Source organism: Lotus japonicus, chromosome 3 (assembly GCF_012489685.1).
Source record: "Lotus japonicus ecotype B-129 chromosome 3, LjGifu_v1.2".
In the NCBI taxonomy this organism is placed as follows: Eukaryota; Viridiplantae; Streptophyta; class Magnoliopsida; order Fabales; family Fabaceae; genus Lotus; species Lotus japonicus.
The window spans coordinates 30,976,756-30,997,379 of NC_080043.1; the positions used below are offsets into that span (position 1 = coordinate 30,976,756).

Genomic DNA, 20,624 nt, shown 5'->3' on the forward strand with positions numbered 1-20,624 from the left:
ACTACGGGCGACATTTCCTTAGAATAGGGACTAATATGCCCGACACCTACAACTTTAGGGACCAAAGTGACCATTCACCCTACTAAAATCACCGGAGAAAGAATAATTTTCTTTATTGGTCAAAAACCATTCGGTTCCATTCTTCCTCTCCTCTCCTCACTCAACCCTACCCTCTCCTCTCTCAACCGCCGCAACGATGACGACGCCTCGCGCCTCCATTTTCAGCCCCTCCGCGTCTGTAATTCCAGACCACGATTCAGGTACACACCACCGTAAACCAAAGCACGATACGCAGCACAACCTATAATTTTTTACAAAATTAATTACAATGGATTTATTGTTTTCTTTTGATTAGTCGAGAATGAGAAGGATTTTGCTTCACCGTTAAAGAAATTCAAAGTTGACAAGGATTTAGTAGGAGAAGAGCACACCACTTATTCCGGTACAAACCCTAAATCATATTTTCATGTTTTCTTTCTTTCTTATATATCTTGCCTGGTTTTGTTTTGTTTCTACATTCTTGTTTGGTGTAGATTCCGATCCTAAAGTAAACCCTAAATCATCTTGAGTGGCTGATTTGTCTGTTTTTGTTGCTGTAATTGTTGAAGAAGCTGCTGCTGCCAAGGAACTTATCTCCTTGGAGGCTTTCAAAATCTGGTGCAAAGTGTATGGAAAAGAATACCGTGACGAGAAGGAGAAACAATCGAGGTTCCAAAATTTCAAGAGGTCTCTTGAGACCGAGACCCCCTTCATCCCAGGTGCTCTGATTTTTCCGAGTTTGGCTGATCAAACCAAAAAAGAATTTCAGGAGTTTTGTGAAAAACATGACCTGCAGAAATATGACCAGCCGATGAATAATAGTATATCCATCAAACAAATCATATACCTCAGAAACAAGTATCTAATCTCAGAAGGTACAAACCTGAATCATATTTTGAGTTTAATTAATTAATTAATTTCATGTTTTCTTTCTTTCTTTCTTATATATCTTCGCTGCTTTTGTTTCTTCTATGCTGATGAAGACAACACTCCCTTTCCAACCCATCTCTATTGATCCTGAAGGTAAACCTAAATCATATTGAGTTAAATTAATTATTTAATTTCATGTTTTCTTTCTTTCTTATATATCTTGGCTGGTTTGTCTGGTTTTGTGAAGTTCAATTCGTTGAAGAAAGCTCTTTTGAGGACCACCCGCAAGTCGTGCTAGGAGTTTTTCGGGTTTGGCTGATCGAACTGGAAAAGAATTTAATGAGTTTAGAGAATTTCATGCGTGTTGAGATTATGTCTAAGTAGCTGTTTGAATTTCAAATTTAAGTTGTAAGTTTGACCCTTTTTAAATTAAGGTTGAATAAGTCCTTTTAATGTGAATCCAGCTGACACCCCAGAGCACAAATGGATCACCCTTTTTAGCTTGCCTCACTTAGTGGGATAAGAAGACTTTTGTGGTTGTTCTTAATAGTCATCGAACAAGTGATGATTTTAATTTTATTTTACATGTTGTGAGACCATCTATATACCTTTTACAGTTTGGTAGAATTGGAAAACAATGATTAGAAATCATTTGATTAGATTTGAGTGTGATTTTGTTTTATCATATATAACTAGCATACATTGGCTGTGCAAAAGAGCACTAGTAATATTTGCTCTGTTGATTGTTGCGACCAATCAATCATTTATAGAGCTGTACGTGTGGGTAGGAGGATCAATTTGACATGCATGACTGTCCATGTAAAACCGGTGGACTGAAATTTAGATGCAGTGGGCTAAGATGCATGTCTAATCTCTTTGCACATGTTTTTGCGTCTCTAAGATGCTGAGGGATCTTTGATGAATGATCAGAGCATTAGCTATAAATTTCTTATTGGACCTTTCATTGACATGATTTGCAGGCCATATTGGCAATAGGGAAGGAAGAAGGCATTAAAGGTTACTGGAAGGGCAACCTCCCACAGGTTCCAATAATTAGGAATGCGTTTATTGGTGTTTAAGTATACATATCTCCTTGTAAGGGCGACAAGCCTTTTCATTTGTTTTGGTGTTTCACCTTTTAATGTTCCAGGTGATTCGGGTTATACCTTATAGTGCTGTCCAGCTTTTTGCTTATGAGTTTTATAAGGTTAATTGCTAACTATCTTTCTAGAATTTCTTACACCAAGCATTGAATGTTCAGGTTTAATTTCTACGTTTACATTTATAGAAAATATTCAAGGGAGAACATGATGAGCTCTCTGTTGTGGGAAGACTTGCAGCGGGTGCTTTTGCTGGCATGACATCAACTTTTGTAAGTATTATGGGGCTGAGCCTTTTATGGTTTGTAGATGCATTCTTGATGTTATTGGTTTTTATTGCAGGGTTCGAACACCTTGTGTTTAACTCTTATACGCAACTTCATTTTTTGAAAACTAATCTTTTTATATTTTTCTCATCTCACGGTCAATGTGTGTATCTAACTTTGTATGTATTGATGTAGATCACCTACCCATTAGATGTCCTGAGATTGCGGTTAGCTGTTGAACCTGGTTGTCGAACAATGTCAGAGGTAGATCATAGAGCCTGTTTAAGTATTTTCACGAGATCTGCCTATTTTAATGAACTGTATGGTGGTTTTTCTAGGTTGCCTTGAGCATGCTAAGAGAGGAAGGATTTGCATCTTTCTACTATGGTCTTGGACCTTCTCTTATTGGAATAGCTCCATATATTGCAGTCAACTTTTGTGTTTTTGACTTGTGAGTTCATTGGTAATCTTATATCTTATAAGCACATTGGAGATTGGATGTGGATACTGAATTAAAAGAAATCCTAACCTTGTATGGATGATAGGTTGAAGAAGTCATTGCCAGAGGAATATCAAAAGAGAACTGAAGCATCTCTTGTCACTGCGGTGTTTTCAGCATCTCTTGCCACACTTACATGCTATCCTCTGGACACTGTGCGAAGACAGATGCAATTGAAGGGTACACCTTATAAGACAGTATTAGATGCCATTTCAGGTTAGTGTTGCTCAGGTCCACCTTTTAGCATTGTTCTTTTTTGAACAGTAACTTGCATGCATAAGTGCACGCATTAGTCACAAATAAATAAGATGAATTAATTTTAATAATCAGTAACCATGTTGAAAAATAAAATTTTCTTATCAGCTTCAAAACTATGAATTACAGGCATTTTCTTATGAGTTTCAGACACTTTTCTGACACTGACACTTATATGACACACGTTGAACACTCTTCACTAGGCATCCTATTTAAAAATGTATTGATTCGAACACTTAGCTGACACCTCTAAGACACTCAACCAACACAGGTTATACACTTAACTGACACCCAAATAAGGCAGGCACTTGAATAACACAACTCATTGAAAAATTGCATTCTGTTTTTAAACAACTTAAAAAAAGCAACTTAAAGATAAAAAAAGGTTAAACCTGAAAATTTATATAGTAGGTCATGATCACACTTCACTTGGGAATGTCACTTTTTCCTTTACCTTTACTCCCCCTTTTCTACCCCAAGGCGTTTCAAGTGAGAAGAGTTAATTATGCCATACAATCATGCATGGATGGTTAAGATTATAGCTCCTCTCTCTTCTCCCACACACGCACATGTGTGGTGTTGCGGTGTCTTATATTTTGGACATTAAACAAGTTACTGTCATGTTATGTCGTGCCTGGTGTTCGTGTCTGTGTCTGTGCTTCATAGTTCAAAACCATCACCATTGATGCATGTGCCCTTTATCTTCTTAGATGTTGAGCTTCTTTTTCATGTGTCTATGTATTATATATTTATATATCGCCTTTTTTTAGTTTGGCAAGGGAAGTTCATTTATGAAGTAGTTGAAGTTTTACAAGGGTGTGTGCAGGTTAAAACTTGCTTAACTATGAACACACACATGGTGGCTCCATCAGGTTGTTGATCTTTTTATGGTGGATTACTGGGTCAACACTAGAGAAAATCGAATAAAAATTTCAGTGTTTACTGCAAAGTAGTTGATTGATGGTAGATTTAATGCTTCAGTGGTTTTGTAATATTGCCAACTTATTTATTTCATTGATACAGGTATCGTGGCACGGGATGGAGTTATTGGCTTGTATCGTGGATTTCTGCCTAATGCTTTAAAGAACCTACCAAACAGCAGGTACTCACGATTTTCTATTTCTAGTTATGTTTTCGGTCTATATACCATGCCTCGTGAAATCCCATTTTTTTGATACTTATTCCCTTTTGTGATGTTCAGTGTGTTTGCTGAAAATATAAGTAGATAACATCCTGTCTGTAATTAGTTTGTTTATTTATGATCACTTGTACGAAGCCACTACGCATACACAGAACATTATGATAAATAGTGCTAATCATGGTAATTTATTTTCCTTGGAAGTTGGAAGAGCATATTGTGATCAATTATGTGATCTATTCCTTGTTTGTCTCTGCAGCATCAGGCTCACCATATATGATATTGCCAAACGCCTAATTGCAGCTAGTGAGAAAGAGTTTCAAATAATTACTGAGGATAACCGCAACAATCTACAGAAACAACAATAGTCGATGACAGTGAGCTTAGGGTTCATATGGTTTTAGATATTCATTTCGCGCTGGAAAATTTCATTGGAGTTAATGCTGCAGCATAAGTGTCCTGTATTTGTAGGAATTGCTTTAGCCAAATATTATGAGTATCTCAGCAGCCAACATTCCCTGTACCCCGGGGTTGTAATTTTGTAGGACAAGCTTGTGCTAGGTAGGCTGCAGTGTTATATTCTTTTTCTGAATGTATTTTAGCTGTAATTTTTAAACGGATTTTCGTATCTGTCAAACTGAATAGTAATAAAAAAGAGAAATGTTATATACTTGTTGTTATTGCCCTTGAAGCTAGGTGCTGAACGCAACGGAGAGGCTTTGCGTTGACTGCATTCATTGTTTGCGGTCTTGTCGTTGTTAGCGATTGTTGTTTGTTGTTGGTGTTAGCCGTCGTTGTTAATGGTCATTGTTTGCGGTTATTGTTTGCATCGTTGTAATTATTCTAAAGTTGAGAGGATTGTATCTCGATTTCTTATTCAATAAATATTTTGCTTTAAAAAAAATATTATATTAGGGTAATGTTAGTTAAAATTAATTCACTCATAAGTCAGTTGAAAACTTACAAGTTAGTTGAAAGTCAGAAAATTAGTTTTGTCAACCCCCAATAAGAACATAAATCCAAATGCATCTGTATAAGCGTTCCATGTACAGACCCTGTGATAAATGAGAATCTGCAAAGTATACATAATACTGCCGAACAGAACATGTATAACAAATATAGGTCATACTATTTGCTTCCTTATACGTGGTCTCCCAATTGAAGCAGCAAACACAAAGCCGAATTGTATTCCGAACACAAGGATGTGACTCACGAATGATTTAATTGGCCTTCAAACACTACCATGCCCCAAATATGATAACTCAACACTTCCAAACTCCTAGAATTTGAATGTGTTCCTTTCAAGCCTCATTAGCTATAATACTGCATGTCAGATCACCATCCAATCCAAGCCTTCCTTTTGTTCAGGTTGCATGATATGATGAAACCCTCAAATTTATAGTGATCCTTGATAGTGTTACCAGGTACGCTTGATTTTTGTGAAACCGATCCATTTCAAAACAAAGTTCCCTGTTGATGCTATCACAGGGGACTAGAAAACAAGTGATTTGTGTTCTCCTTAGAAATAATGAATTCGTGTATGTTTGGATTTCCGTAGAACTCAACATGGATCTATAATGAAGCCAACGTGCCAGAATTGTGCTTCTCTAATCAACATTAAACTCTACATGATAAATTCCTATTTTGCAGTCGATAAATTGAGATACGTAAAATCACATTGACGTTGGCTTTAGCACCAAACCAAACATGCACGAAATGTGGGTTTGTCTCAACCCAATAAATACTTTTCCATACACATAACCGAAAATTAAACTTTATCAACAAGGTTAACGAATCAAACTATCAAATTGTATCGAGCCGGTTTTGTTGGTTATAAACAAACGATATCACCTTATTATGGAGCACTGAACTTCTTTTTTGTTTCATTCTTGATATATTAATAATTAATGAATGGTTGAAATGTCATTATCTCATAATTTTCAAGAGTTGCCTAATGGCTAATGGTCACTTTAGTTCAGAACAGCTTGGTCAATGAGAAGCTATTTGGACAAATTGCATCTGGAATTTTTTGTTTTGCCAATAGTAGGCCTTCTACATGCAATGCAAGTGATAACAATAGTTGTTTCCTATCATTATATATATAAAAAAATGTTCGTGAGCAATCATTTTGAAATCCATTGAATTAATATACTTGAGCAACTGATCTACCACTTGTACTCAGTGTTCGAAAATATCTCTTCTATATAGATTACAAAGTTGACATTAGACTAATTAGCAATTAGCATACAAGTAGAGTATTAAATTGAAATTTTTTGGTAGAACAAATGATATAGTCCACCCCAACCGTTATAAATAATTAAATAGTCCAACAAATCATCGTCCAACGCCAATATATTATGGGTTCACTTTCAATCTGAAAGGAATTCCCCAAATAACAAATCACAATATAATATTGAATGAATTTCTTTCTAAACTTCGTTACGTAACAGAAGCTAAATATTTTTAACACTATTAAATATTAATAATCACGTTGCAGCCAATGGTGAAAGTAAATAAATTAGACTTCGTAAGAATAATAATATAAGTTCAAATTTTGGAAAAAATTGAAAATGCCTGCCACAATCTTACCCTCAAAGATGGTGAGAGAACACCCGTAAAGAAACCATTGGGTTCAACCTGCTGTACTGTACTATAATTTCTAGAAATGAAATCACCTCTCATTTTCTCCAGATCCTTAGCTAATCTTAATAATGAAAATATAATTCTTCAATAAAAAAAATGATCAATTATTAGAGAGGATATCCGTGGTTAGCTGTTTACCCCTTAGTACAAGCACTCGTGTGAATGATTAATCACTGTGGTGGATTACCATGATCTAAATAAATAAAAAATCTTTTTTATTTGAAAAAAATAACTGAAGGTAAAGAAAAACCATGAGATATGATTTCTATCCAAATTTATTGTGTGAAATATCAATTCATTCCATATTTATTCGATATTAATTCGAGATTAGTTAGATTGAATATTTAATTGGTTTTTATCTTAAGTTGATGACAATGTTTTTTTTTTGGTGAATTATCAATCTTAAGTTGATAACATTAATTTCTTTGCTTTTTTTTATATATAATGATGATTTATTCAAGATTGGAGTTTTAAAATTATTTTTATTAATAATATTTGATTTACTTTTTATTCAATATACAATCGAAAATCATGAAATCTTCTCTTTTTAAAAAAGGAATGGTAGTATGATATCTTTATCAGTTTATCCATATTTATAAAGGAGTTACGTGTGCTTCAAGCCAAAACCCCCAAAACCCCAGATAAACTTTATTCCTTTTCACTCTCACTCTCTGAAATCCTCTTCCTCTGATTGCCTCTACGACCTTGTTTTTCACAACGGAAACAAGGAACAATTGAGTTTCTGAGGGGAATTTTTTCATAGGATTCATTGATTGAATGAGTTCAAATTCATTGGTTGTGGGGGAAGGAAACGAAGAACGAAGAAAGTGTAATAAGAAGAAGAAGAGAGAAGAAGAGATGAGTACGCCCTTCAAGGATTCCATCAAAGCTCTTGAAGCTGACATACAGCATGCCAATAATCTGTAATTTCCATCACCCTCACCCTTCTCTCTGTCCAAGTCAACTGACTGAAAGTTTTGGTTTTTATTTTTTATTTTATAATTATATTGAGTAATGTGATTTGTAGAGTAGTGTCTCATTTAAATATTTGTGGGATTTTGAGAAAGATGCTAACTTTGCAAAAAAATTATATGGGGGTGTTTTATTGGGGAGATAATTAGTTGGTTTTTGATGGTTGAAAATTAAAATAGTGTAGTCTGTGTTTTGTTCTGCTTGTTCAATTTGCACGTATGCTTATCATTGCAGAATTTTCTGTTTTCCTTTTCCTTTTCCTTTTTTCTGTTTTTTTTTTCCCTTAGAAATAAGCATTCTTATCATGAGTGAAGCAAAAGCTAGCTTGGTAGGTTGACTAAATGTTCGTGAATTGTTAGTTCTTTGGAAAGCAGGATGCTTTGATTGGCTTCATAAAGCTTAATTTTTCAACTCCTATTTTTTAGTATTATGTTTTTCTTTTCTTATTTTGGACATTGAGCACTCGCCAGTCGCCACACTTCAAGTTTTTGGGGTTTCCCATGGGGATTTGGCTCTTCTAAAGTAAGAGTCACTTTATAGGGTAAAGTAAGTCATCAAAACCATTAGCACTAATTACCTACTTTGAAAAGTAAAGCAACTCAATTAATGGCTGTTTTCCCTCTCAAGTGAGAGAGCTGGATCCTTCCCATGGTGTGCCCCAGTTCTCAGCTATTTGGCCTGCTGTTTCTGTAAAGAAGACCCCAATAAGATAACAGGAGGGTACCCTTTTTTTTTAAGATGATATTGGTGCAATGCTTTTACTGAAAATACCCCATTAAAATAACTGAAGTGTATCTTTTTAATTTTACTTTTTTTCGGTGCTAATGGTAGGGGCTTGTGTGCTAAATTCAAGGATATATCACCTTTCACTTCAAATTTATGAATAAACTCACACATGCTTGTGTATCCGGCTGTATAAGTTGCAAGTGCCACTCTTAATTTTCAATTTTAGCTTTATATTAATGTTTTAGCCATCAAATTGTTTGAATGCTAATGCATAAGACTTATAGTTGTGGCACATCAACATGATACAAGTTTACATGGGAATTCAGGCTACTTCCTTGTGAAGGCTATATAGTATTAAAAAGCTTTTCTGTGGCTAGTATAAAACTGAGTGTATATGTTATGTTTGTGAAATTGTTATAAAGCAACCCTGTTAGAAGTTATTGTTATCTTCTTTAATTTTTCTACTTTTGAGATCTTAACCTAGTCGTCGTTCGAACCATGCTTTTGTACAGAGCTTCTGATTATCCAAAAGAATCTGATGGAGCCTTCTTACAGATGAGACTGTCTTATAGCCCTGCTGCTGAATTTTTCCTTTTTATGGTTAAGTGGATTGATTGTCGTCTCGCTGGAGCCTTGGGATTTCTTAGGATTCTCATATACAAGGTATGTTCACTCCCCAGATACTCTATATAAACTTGCTATCGCCTTTACTTTGAATGGACCACTATAAAACTTATAATCCACAACCAAGTGTAATCGTGTGGACCAATATTGCCATTTTATTGCCAAGCTTGTAATTAAGTGTTGGGATTGTCCAGGCATATAATGATGGGAAGACAACCATGTACGTTTATGAAAGAAAAGCCAGCCTGAAGGAGTTTTATGGTAAGTAAATAGTCATATTGACATGAAATGGTCAATTTTTCCGAAGAGTCTTAGCTTAGGTCGCACCAAGTTCCTCTGAGGATTTTTTTTGCCCAAGGTTGAAGGTATTTCAGGTTGCTTTGCATGTGCTTTAGCTACATTCCCCACCCTGCACTAGGTCATAAAAGTCCTTTCTCTCCCTCCCACCCCACCCCACACCACAAAAACTTTGCATTCCTTTATAAAGTTGCTCAAAATCCAAATATGAATGCTTTACACTCTTTATTAACAGGTGTGATATTTCCGTCTTTATTACAACTCCACAGAGGAATCACTGATGTAGATGAAAGGAAACAAAGGGATTTATGCGCTACAAAGTACAAGCCTAAAGATATGATTAGAAAAGGAAAACTATCTGACATTGATTTAGAGAGGGAAGAAGAATGTGGTATTTGTATGGAGACGAACAAGAAGGTTGTGTTGCCCAATTGCAACCATTCATTGTGCGTGAAATGCTTCAGAGACTGGTGAGCAAATTGTAATTGAAAAGTTACATTATGATATTTGTCTCATATTATCTTCCTAAATCTTGTTCTGACTTGAGTTAGCAATAGAAAAAATAATTTTAAATTCTAATGATAATATCGTTATGAAGTTTAGAGTATTTAAGGTCTTAACTCTTAAGCATCTAGAATTAACTTGTAGTTATGGATTGATGCCTAAGAACTTTTTGTGGATAAATCTTTAGGGTACAACAGAGCAAACTAATTTATTTGTTTAAGTCCTAGAATAGAACTTGACAGGACAGAAATGAGCTACCCCTAGTCAGAATGTACTTATAGTTTCTCATCTATTCTGTTGGAAGAAGTAAAGAACCATCCTAAGAAACTTTATAGCAAAGCAGAAATATCAGAATTCTGAGTTATTTTTAAGATGTTTTTGAAATGTAATTATTTCCTTTTTGTCTTCACTTTTCACTAATAAGGATTAAGTTTTTGCTGTTGGTTTAGGCACACCCGATCTCAATCTTGCCCTTTCTGCCGGGACAGTCTTAAAAGAGTAAAGTCTGGTGATCTTTGGATCTACATGAACAGCAGTGACATAGATGACTTGACTTCAATCAACAAGGAGAATTTAGAAAGGCTGTTTTTGTACATTGACAAGTTACCTTTGACATTGCCAATTCTGAATGTTCAGGCCCTCGACAATTCTGAATTCCATTTAGTGAACTCTGGATCTACATGACTTGGCTAGGTTTTGGAGAAATATGGATTGGCTTCAATCAACAGGGATAATTTAAATAGGCTACCAAGTGTACATTGAAAGTTTCCTGAGTGTGTGAGGTCCTATCTATATTAATGTCTTATCCTAAGCACTTTTGAATTGTATTTAGTGAAAGCTAACTTCAAAGTATGTTTTGTCTTAGTGTCACATTGAAAAATGGAATTAGTCAAACTGTAAATATATGCCTTCAAAGTCAAATTATATTTTCATTCACATTCAAATTAAATTGGAGAGTTCTCGAGTATAAAAGTTCTGTTTGTTAATCTGAGGTAGTTTATCAATGCTGGCAGTCTCAGATATGTCTTCTAGATGTCTTTCCGCTCTCAGTACACACCATTAAGGGATGTTATTGTTATATGGTAATGCCATCTCCGGATAAAGTTGGATATTGAAGACCAACTTCATAATAAAGTAAAGTTAATACATAAACAATCAAAGTACCAAGAGTGCATAATTCATAATAAAGTTTTAGAGAGAGCTCAAAATTTAAAGCGGCGGCGACGACTTGTAGCAGTGATGTCTCCTCTTCTTTTAGAATTCGAAGGTGAATGAGAATGTTGGATTGAAATAAATAACTCTATCTTTCTCTCAGTCTTTGTTGAAAGCTTTTTGTGAAAACCCAAAATTACCCCATTGAAGTTGGGGATTTAAGGAAAAATTCATTTTACAACTCGTAGACTCGGTGTAGAATCGAGAGTCTATGCGAGTTTACCGAGTCAGTAAGAGTTTGCTCGATTCTTGGAAATTTAGAGTTTACTTGCGAGTTGACTCGTTTTGGGGACCTAGAAACGGAGAATCGTAAGATTCTAAGAGTCAACTCGAGAGTTTGAGAACCTCTGTATGGAGATGAACAAGAAGGTTGTGTTTCCCAATTGCAACCACTCATTGTGCGTGAAATGCTACAGAGACTGGTGAGCAAATTGTGATTGAAAAGTTTCATTATGGTGTTTGTCTCATATTATCTCCCCAACATCTTGTGCTGAACTGAGTCAGAAATGGAGAAAATACTTCTAAGTTCTGATGATAATATATTTATGAAGTTTAGAATATTTAAGGTCTTAAGCATCTAGAGTTGTTGTAATAGATATGGATTGATGCCTAAGAACTTGTTGTGGATAAATCTTTAGGGTACAACAGAAGCAAACTAATGTATTTATTAAGGCCGTGAATAGAACTTGACATGACAGAAATGAGCTACCACTAGTCAGAATGCACAAGAGTTTCTCATCCATCCTAAGAATTTTTTTAACAAAGCAGAAATGTCAAACTTCTGAGTTAGTTTAAGATGTTTTTGAAATGAAATTAATTCTTTTTTATTCTCACTTTTCACTATGCGTTTGTTTCACGGATTTGAAAAGGATTTCCATGAATGTTTTAGAGAAATATACATTCCGACGTTTAGTAGCAGATTTGAAAAAATAAGTCTGGGTATCTTTCATTCCTGGGTAAGTCATATGCCCATCCAGAAGGGTTTCTCATTCCCATGATAGAGAGGTGGGGAAGTTGAATCCTGAATAGAAGGGAATGAGATTTTTGTGTGAAATCTTTGAATTGCCACTACCCACTACCAACTACCCACTACCCATGTCTTTTACCGCGAAGGGTATTTTAAGAATTTTACTATCTATTTCCAGGAGTATACATTTTGAACCAAACATATATTATAATTATACCCAGGAATATTGAAAAAGATTTCCAGAAACTGATTTTGTGAACCAAATGATTTTTTTAAAGATGTCTGGGAATAACATTCCCATCATAACATTCCCTGGATAAAGATTCCCGGATATCATTTTCCAATCCGTGAGACAAACCCCTAGGATTATGTTTTTTCTGGTTTAGGAACACACGATCTCAATCTTGCCCTTTCTGCCGGGGCAGTCTTAAAAGAGTAAACTCTGGTGACCTTTGGATCTACATGAGCAGCAGTGAGATAGATGACTTGGCTTCAATCAACAAGGAGAATTTAGAAAGGCTGTTTTTGTACATTGACAAGTTGCCTTTGATAGTGCCAGATCAGATGTTCATGCCTTATCATCCTCGACACTTCATTTAGTGAACTTTTGTGACCTTTGGATCTACATGACTTGGGCTTCAATCAACAAGGATAATGTATATTGAAAAGTTTACTATGAGTGTGCGAGGTCCTATCTATATTAATGTCTTATCCTCAGAAATTTTGAATTGTATTTAGTGAAAGCTAACATCAAACAATGTTTTGTCTTAGTGTCACATTGTGCTGGAATTCGTCAACCTGTATAAATATGTTGCCTTCAAAGTCAAATAGTATTTTCATTCACATTCAAATTAAATTGGTGAGTTCTTCATCTGAGGTAGTTCATCAATGCTGTAAGTTATGGCTCCATCTTTGATCTCAGTTATGTCCTGTAGATGTCTTTATGCTTTCAGTCAGTACACACCATTAAGGGATGTATTGTTGTAAGGCAATGCCCATGCTCCGATAATCTATATATCTATATATCAATATAAAGCAAAATCACTCTAAGAAGAATCCTTCCACGTGGCATCACCACATTGATTATGCTACGAGAGTGAATTTAGGAGCTGTTGTGCCACGTGTCTTTCTATCATGCAGTGGTTACTTTTTTTGTTCACAATGCTACTCGAAAAATAATTTCTCTCCCACTAAGTAAATAACTCCTCACCCACTTGGTAAATCAACAAATTAACTTTTACCTCCATTATTCACGTGTACTTCCATTTTACTTTCCAAACTCGATGCTTACAAAAAAAAAAAAAAACCAACTTTCTAAACTCCCACCACATCTATTTCCTTTGATAACCACCCACCATGTATAAACTCCCATTATGTTCCATACTATTTGTTTCCTACATGAACTTCCTTTTTTTTCCAAAGTTGATGCTTTTAAAAAATAAACCAACTTTCCAAACACCCACGACGTCTATTTCCTTTGATAACCACCCACATGTATAAAAATTCAACCGCCAAAAAAAGATAAACTACCTTGAGAAACACTTCTATAAATTCCTCATGTGACTTCAAAATTCATCCATACTTTTTCGATCTAAAAACTGTCATGGCTCTTAGTCTAACTGTGGAGAGTTATTGTGAAGGTGGTGCGGAAGTGGATGACTCCAAGTTTCGATCGTTCAAAACTTCCTAATTCGATGGAGTTGGTTTTGATGGATGCAAAGGTTTGACTTCTGAGTTGTTTTAAAATTGATATTTCTATTTGACTCGATGTTAGTTTAAAATTTGTAAGTCTATTCTGTTCACTTACATGTTCTCAATCTATAGGGTGACAAGATCCATGGCACAATGCGGAGGACTCATGTTTATAAGTTTAATCCTTTGTTTTTTGAGGGTCGAGTATACATGCTATCATATTTCACTGTTGGTGATAACACTCTTGATTTTTCGTACAACGTCTCATGCTCATAAGATAATATTTGAGTTTGATTCAGTTGTCTTTATTCATTTGTTTCTGTTTCTGATATCATGTTCAATGATCCAGATCAGACACTGTTAGTCGGTGAGATTTCAAACTAAAGCTGTATACATCTGTAAAATTATTTGTGATCTACCATATTTTGTGTCTCGCATATGAGATAGGGATCCTTATTGGCCATAGCGGCGAGCAGGAATTCGAAAAAAATCATCAAATGCGAAAGAGGATTACCATAGAGATTGAACAAGAAAGGTAATTATTAGTTTTTTAAAACAAAAACGCAAAATGTATTCAAAATTTGAATTCATGTATTGTGAATAATAATTTTAATCATAAGTTTTGTTGAAAACAGAGAGAAAGTTGAGTTTGTATTTTTTGGAAGCTACGTTTAGGAGCTACTCTCTACTTTATCTTCACGCGATCTAACTAGCGTTGTGGTTTTAATCCAATTTGCAAAAATCAAGCCTTTTGAAGGTATGTTCGGGAAAAAAAAATTATTTATATCTGGTGTGTTCAATGTTTCTTTTTATAAACTTATTAAAATGATTGTGTAGGTAAATAAAGCCTGTAAAATGCATATGGTGCAACACAGATCCTCTTTAATCATGGGATTCCTGAATTTACTGCTGTGAGGGACAAGTACGGGATCATATTCATTATTTATTCTCATTTGCATATTAATTTTTTTAATTTCAAGGCTTCATTACAATTGTAAAATTATTGATGCAATAGGTTTTTTGAGATGAATGAACCTGGATCTCAGAAGAAGTCGTGGAAAAGTGTTTGACCAAGGAAACCCAATTCTTGGCTTGGATGCAAGCGAGCAAAGAATTTGAAGACGGGAGAGGACTTATGCAGAATACCCAAATAAGTTTGTCTACAACCGTGAGACTCAAAAATGTCGTCCTAGAAAAAAAAAGGATTCTCCATTGGAAGGCTACAATATATTTCCCCAGGATCAGAAGAGCTATATTAATTAAGAATTTTGTTAACAGTTCAAAAAGGCTGTACAAGCTTTGAGAGCATTAGAACGGTCGACGGTGTAGTTTATCCAACATACCATGATGCATGCTTTGCTTTAGGACTTCTAGCTGATGATCAAGAATTTATTGATGCTATCACAGAAGCAAGCCGTTTGGGATTAGGAAATCAGTTAAGAATATTGTTTGTTTTTTTCTAAGACAAGCACCATGAGCAAGCCAAACGTTGTCTAGGAGAAAACTTGGCGACTTCTAAACGATGGAATTGTCTACGACAGAAGACGATCTATGAACCTTCCAAGTATATTTTACACGCTAGATCTATTTACCATTTAAAAAAAACCTTTATGAATTATGTCTCAATTTCATCAATGTATCATTATCCATATTAATCTTTTAGGATTTATGTAACTTATTCAATACTATTAATACATATTCATTAAAAAAAAAACACGTTTTATTTCTTATGTATTAAAATCAATTTTTTTGTCTTAAACTTTTCTACAAGCAGAAAAAACGTGTACAAAACCATTTTTATTATAGATTAGTTTTTATCAATATACTATCTTAAATAACCAACACACATTTACAACAAAATAACCAACCCACTCTTTTCAAAAAAAAAAAAAACCACCCCACTAACCCCACAACTTAGTAATATATCTGTATTTATTTTCTTTATTTAATATTTTTATTAAAATAAATATTTTATATTAATTTTGATAATAATAACCGCCCCACTAACCCACAACACATTTAAAAAACCAGAAAACCACCACCCCAATAACCTCACAATTTTTTTTTATAAAAACCCACAAATTAGTACTTATGCGATTTATTTTAAGAAAAAATGTTTTTTTATCTAAATAAATATTAGATATTAATTTTATTAAAATAACCACCACACTAACCCACTAACACATATTCGACCAAATAACCACCACTCCACTAACCCTACAACTAAATATTCTATGTGAATTTTATTTTTCTTAATATAAATTATTTTTAATCAAAATAAATATCATTTTAATAATTTTGTTAAAATAAATACCCCACTAACCAACAACACACATTTTGGACTAAATAACCACCACCCCACAAAATCACATCTCTCTTCCCGTGGTGATATTCACCGCACCACGTTGAATATCATGTTTCACTAAGGATCCCATGAAACACTACCAAAATAATTCATAAAAAAATCAGATAGAATATTAAAAATAAACATTAATAAATTTATTTAACAAAGATTGAATAACCACCACACTAACCCACAACACAGATTTTCAACCAAATAACCACCACCCCACTAACCCCACAACTTAATATTCTATTTGAATTATATATTTTAATCAAAAATAAATATGATTCCTCATTTTTTTTAAAAACAAATACACCACATGACAACACATTTTTTCAACAGTTAAAACTTTGTATTGCACAATTTTACTTTGTTATCTAAATTTTTTAAAGTATTTTCTATGTTACTTGATATTTTTCTTTGTGTATTCTTTCATTTACCGATCTCATAAGAGAATTTATGTTTCATTACTCATAACATGCATATAATTGTAGGATTTTGAATAGAGGATGATGCTCTCATGAACCTCTGCTTAATTAAAATTGAGAAACTTCTCCACTACAATGAGAGGTCACTTAAAGAATTCAAATGTATGTCATATCCCAGATTTTTTGAAACTCCAAAATTTGAAAACAAGGTTGTTGTTGACAAGTTGAATTACAGTAAACAAGAAATGCGCGATACACATGAAACACTGTTAAAGTCTTTGACTGCTGAGCACTCTGAAGTGTATAAATAAATAATGAGTCCAGGGTCCCTCGCCCAGGGGACTCAGCCTTGGGCGCGGAACATGCCTGGACCTTGGGCCGCTCTCCCCAAGGCCCAACCGGCCCATTTAGACAGATTAAAGGCACGAAGGCCCAACCCCAAATCTATAAATAGGGGACGGTCACCAATTGTAAGGGACTTTTTAGCTCATTTGGCAATAACAATATTGAAATTCAGTTATATTTTCTCTCTCTAAGCAGTTTTGAGCTCATCTCTCTAAAATCTTCGATCACATTCCACACACTCTTGGCACTATGCCTTGATTCTATGTTCTTGGCGAGAACATTGGCGCCGTCTGTGGGGATCGGTAGATTTCAATTCCCGGACAACGTGGATCACGATTTGAAGGAAGGTGTAAAATCTCTTGTAGAATTTTCTTGAGTTGAGAGGAACCATTATTGGAATCGGTACGATGGAAGGATATCATCGATTGCGAGGAGGACAATTAAGGCGTGTGCGCGATCAGCCAACGCAAGGCGTAAGCACGCAGGAACAAGACTAGCAAGTGCCAGCAGACGTAAGCACGCAATTTCCGGAGTTGGAGGCTAGCGGAGTTGGCAAAAGTTGATCTGTGAAGTCGTTGGCCATTTGGAACAGCAGGATGAGGCAGTTACCGTAATGGACGCTGCGTTAGGACCTAGCGGATTATACAGGGAAAGCTACCGAGGTTCCAGGAGGAAGTTAGAGTCTTCTTCGACGAAGAGTAGGGTGACGGGAGAGTGGTGTGCTTATCACCAAGTTTTTGGTCATGATACCAGGAAGTGCAGAGCTTTACAGCATGCGGTTGAGAAATTGATCACGTCAGGAAAGATTGTTAAGGCGCAGCGTAATAAACCTCCTACGATCGGAGAAATAGGCACAATCGCCGGAGGCTTTAGCGGAGGAGGAATCACTAGTGTAGCGCGCAAGCGATATCTCAGAACGGTGAATGCGGTTGCGGAAGCACCTTTCGGTTTTCAGCATCCGGACATCACATTTTCACCCGCTGATTTTTTCGGGTTAAAACCACACTTAGACGACCCGATCGTGATCTCCCTTCGGGTTAACCACTTCGACGTACAACGAACGCTCTTGGACCAGGGGAGTTCAGCAGATATCATCTACGGCGGGGCGTTTGCACAGCTTGGAATAAGGGAAGATGACCTTACCCCGTATGAAGGGACCTTGGTAGGATTCGCGGGCGAACGAGTGTGGGTGAAAGGAGTCATAGATCTTGATACCATATTCGGCGAGGGCGAGAATGCCAAAAAACTAACAGTAAAATACTTGGTTTTAGAGGCGGAAGGGTCATACAACGCGATTATTGGAAGGAACACTTTAAACCGTCTGTGCGCAGTGATATCAACAGCTCATCTAGCAATAAAGTACCCATTGGCGAGCGGGCGAATAGGACGGATTGTGGTGGACCAAAGGGTTGCAAGAGAGTGTTACTGTAACACTGTGGATCGGTATGGTAAGAAGAACGCCTCAATAGGACATCGTTGTAATGAAGTAGAGGCTCCGGACGAAAGCTTGGATCCAAGGGGCGAGGGTCGAGTCAATAGACCCACCTCGATAGAGGAAACCAAAGAGTTGAGGTTCGGCGAGAAGATACTCAAAATAGGGACCACGTTAAGTGAAAGCCAAGAGCAGAGGTTGTCAAAGTTGTTGGGAGAGAACCTAGACCTTTTCGCTTGGAGTCACAGGGATATGCCTGACATAGACCCAAATTTCATTTGTCATAAATTAGCACTGAATCCAGGGGCGAAGCCAGTGACCCAGACTCGGCGACGAATGGGTGATGAGATGGAGAAGGCGACCCAGCAAGAGGTGAATAAGCTACTTGCAGCAGATTTTATTCGCGAAATCAAGTACCCTACCTGGTTGGCAAACGTGGTAATGGTCAAGAAAGCAAACGGAAAATGACGAATGTGTGTGGATTACACAGACCTAAATAAGGCATGTCCGAAAGATTCCTACCCTTTACCCAGCATAGATAAACTGGTGGATGGAGCCTCGGGGAATGAACTTCTGAGTTTAATGGATGCCTACTCAGAGTACCATCAAATCAAAATGCATCCATCGGACGAAGATAAAACGGCTTTCATGACTGCAAGGGTAAATTACTGTTATCAGACCATGCCTTTTGGATTGAAAAACGCGGGGGCAACGTATCAGCGACTGATGGATAGGGTGTTTGAGGGGCAAGTAGGAAGGAATATGGAAGTATACGTCGACGACATGATCGTTAAGTCAGTTTTGGGGTCGACTCACCACGAGGACCTATCGGAAGCCTTTGGCAAAATCCGGAAACACGACATGAGGCTCAATTCGGAGAAATGTTCTTTCGGAATACAAGGGGGTAAATTCTTAGGTTTCATGATCATGTCAAGGGGGATTGAGATTAACCCGGACAAGTGCAAGGCGATACGGGAGATGAAGAGCCCAAGCAATGTGAAAGAGGTGCAGCGACTAACCGGGCGGATCGCAGCTTTGTCTCGATTTCTTCCTCATTCGGGTAATAAGTCAGCTCCGTTCTTCAAATGCCTTAAGAAGAACGCAGCGTTCGAGTGGAGTTCAGAATGTGAAGAAGCTTTTACTCACCTCAAGGAAATGTTGTCAGCACCACCTGTTCTTTCAAAGCCCGTCCAGGGTCTTCCCCTACACTTGTACTTCTCTGTGGGAGACCACGCGATCAGCTCGGTAATCCTTCAGGAGGTAGACGAGGAATAGAAAATAGTTTACTTTGTGAGCCACACGTTTCAAAGGGCCGAAATGAGGTATCAGAAGATAGAAAAGGCGGCGCTCGTCGTCCTCGTCACCGCCAGACGCTTGCGACCCTACTTTCAAAGTTTTCAGGTAAATGTGAGAACTGATCTTCCTTTGAGGCAGGTGTTGCAGAAACCAGATTTGTCAGGAAGGCTCGTCGCATGGTCAGTGGAGCTGTCAGAGTATGGATTGCAGTATGATAAAAGGGGGAGAGTTAGGGCGCAGACCTTGGCAGATTTTGTGGTAGAGTTGACACCCGAGGAAGGAGAAAGAGTAAACACACAATGGACGTTGTTCGTCGATGGTTCGTCAAACGACAACGGAAGTGGAGCCGGAGTCACATTGCAGGGGCCAGGAGAACTGGTGTTGGAACAATCTCTCAGATTCCAGTTCAAGGCTAGTAACAACCAGGCGGAGTATAAGGCTCTAATCGCAGGACTAAAGCTGGCGATCGAGGTGCAAATTGACAGTTTGTTGGTAAGAACAGACTCGTTATTAGTGGCAAATCAGGTCAATGGGGAGTTCCAGGTCAAAGAACCGGCTTTGATAAAGTATCTAGAGCGCGTAGGATCGCTTATGAGTCGAATAAAGGAAATTGTGGTTGAATACGTGCCGAGGACATAAAATCAAAGGGCTGATGCCCTAGCTAAGTTGGCTAGCACCAGAAAACCCGGGAATAACCGAAGCGTGATTTAGGAAACACTCACCAACCCTAACATAGAGGGAGAACTGGTAGCCTCAGTCGATCGCCAGGAAACTTGGATGAACCCCATCATTGATATCTTGGCGGGTGAGCCAGGCGATGTAGTGAAGTACTCAAAGGCTCAAAGGAGAGAAGCAGGGCACTACACGTTGCTCGATGGCATCCTTTTTCGGCGAGGATTCACTTCGCCCCTCTTAAGGTGCCTACCACCAGAAAAGTATGAGGATGTTAAGACAGTGGTTCACGAATGGGTTTGC

At 36.9% G+C, this 20,624-nt stretch overlaps 2 protein-coding genes and 2 long non-coding RNA genes across 5 annotated transcripts; all 4 read left to right on the forward strand.

The window, feature by feature from the left end:
• Positions 1 to 144: 144 nt before the first annotated feature.
• On the forward strand, positions 145 to 618 carry LOC130748542 (uncharacterized). Its single transcript, XR_009022729.1, has 3 exons — positions 145 to 260; positions 356 to 442; positions 609 to 618. It is a non-coding gene; the product is annotated as an uncharacterized LOC130748542 (long non-coding RNA).
• Positions 619 to 813: 195 nt separating this feature from the next.
• LOC130748541 (uncharacterized) lies at positions 814 to 1,454 on the forward strand. Its single transcript, XR_009022728.1, has 3 exons — positions 814 to 914; positions 1,023 to 1,062; positions 1,157 to 1,454. It is a non-coding gene; the product is annotated as an uncharacterized LOC130748541 (long non-coding RNA).
• Positions 1,455 to 1,716: 262 nt separating this feature from the next.
• On the forward strand, positions 1,717 to 4,820 carry LOC130743946 (probable envelope ADP,ATP carrier protein, chloroplastic). The gene is made up of 9 exons (XM_057596156.1): positions 1,717 to 1,728; positions 1,890 to 1,952; positions 2,060 to 2,116; positions 2,198 to 2,281; positions 2,471 to 2,539; positions 2,614 to 2,726; positions 2,821 to 2,990; positions 4,053 to 4,131; positions 4,427 to 4,820. Exons 1-9 carry the CDS (start codon positions 1,717 to 1,719, stop codon positions 4,533 to 4,535), a joined length of 756 nt encoding a protein of 251 aa, XP_057452139.1. The 3' UTR covers positions 4,536 to 4,820.
• Positions 4,821 to 7,415: 2,595 nt separating this feature from the next.
• Positions 7,416 to 10,882, forward strand: LOC130749314 (E3 ubiquitin-protein ligase AIRP2-like). 2 transcript variants are annotated; one of them, XM_057602651.1, is made up of 5 exons: positions 7,416 to 7,733; positions 9,021 to 9,171; positions 9,327 to 9,393; positions 9,665 to 9,899; positions 10,383 to 10,882. In XM_057602651.1, exons 1-5 carry the CDS (start codon positions 7,588 to 7,590, stop codon positions 10,615 to 10,617), a joined length of 834 nt encoding a protein of 277 aa, XP_057458634.1. In that variant the 5' UTR covers positions 7,416 to 7,587; the 3' UTR covers positions 10,618 to 10,882. The 2 variants fall into 2 exon arrangements, with proteins under 2 accessions (XP_057458634.1, XP_057458635.1); XM_057602652.1 differs by lacking the exon at positions 7,416 to 7,733 and adding an exon at positions 7,823 to 8,328 and having other exon boundaries at positions 8,410 to 9,171.
• The last annotated feature ends 9,742 nt before the right edge of the window (positions 10,883 to 20,624 follow it).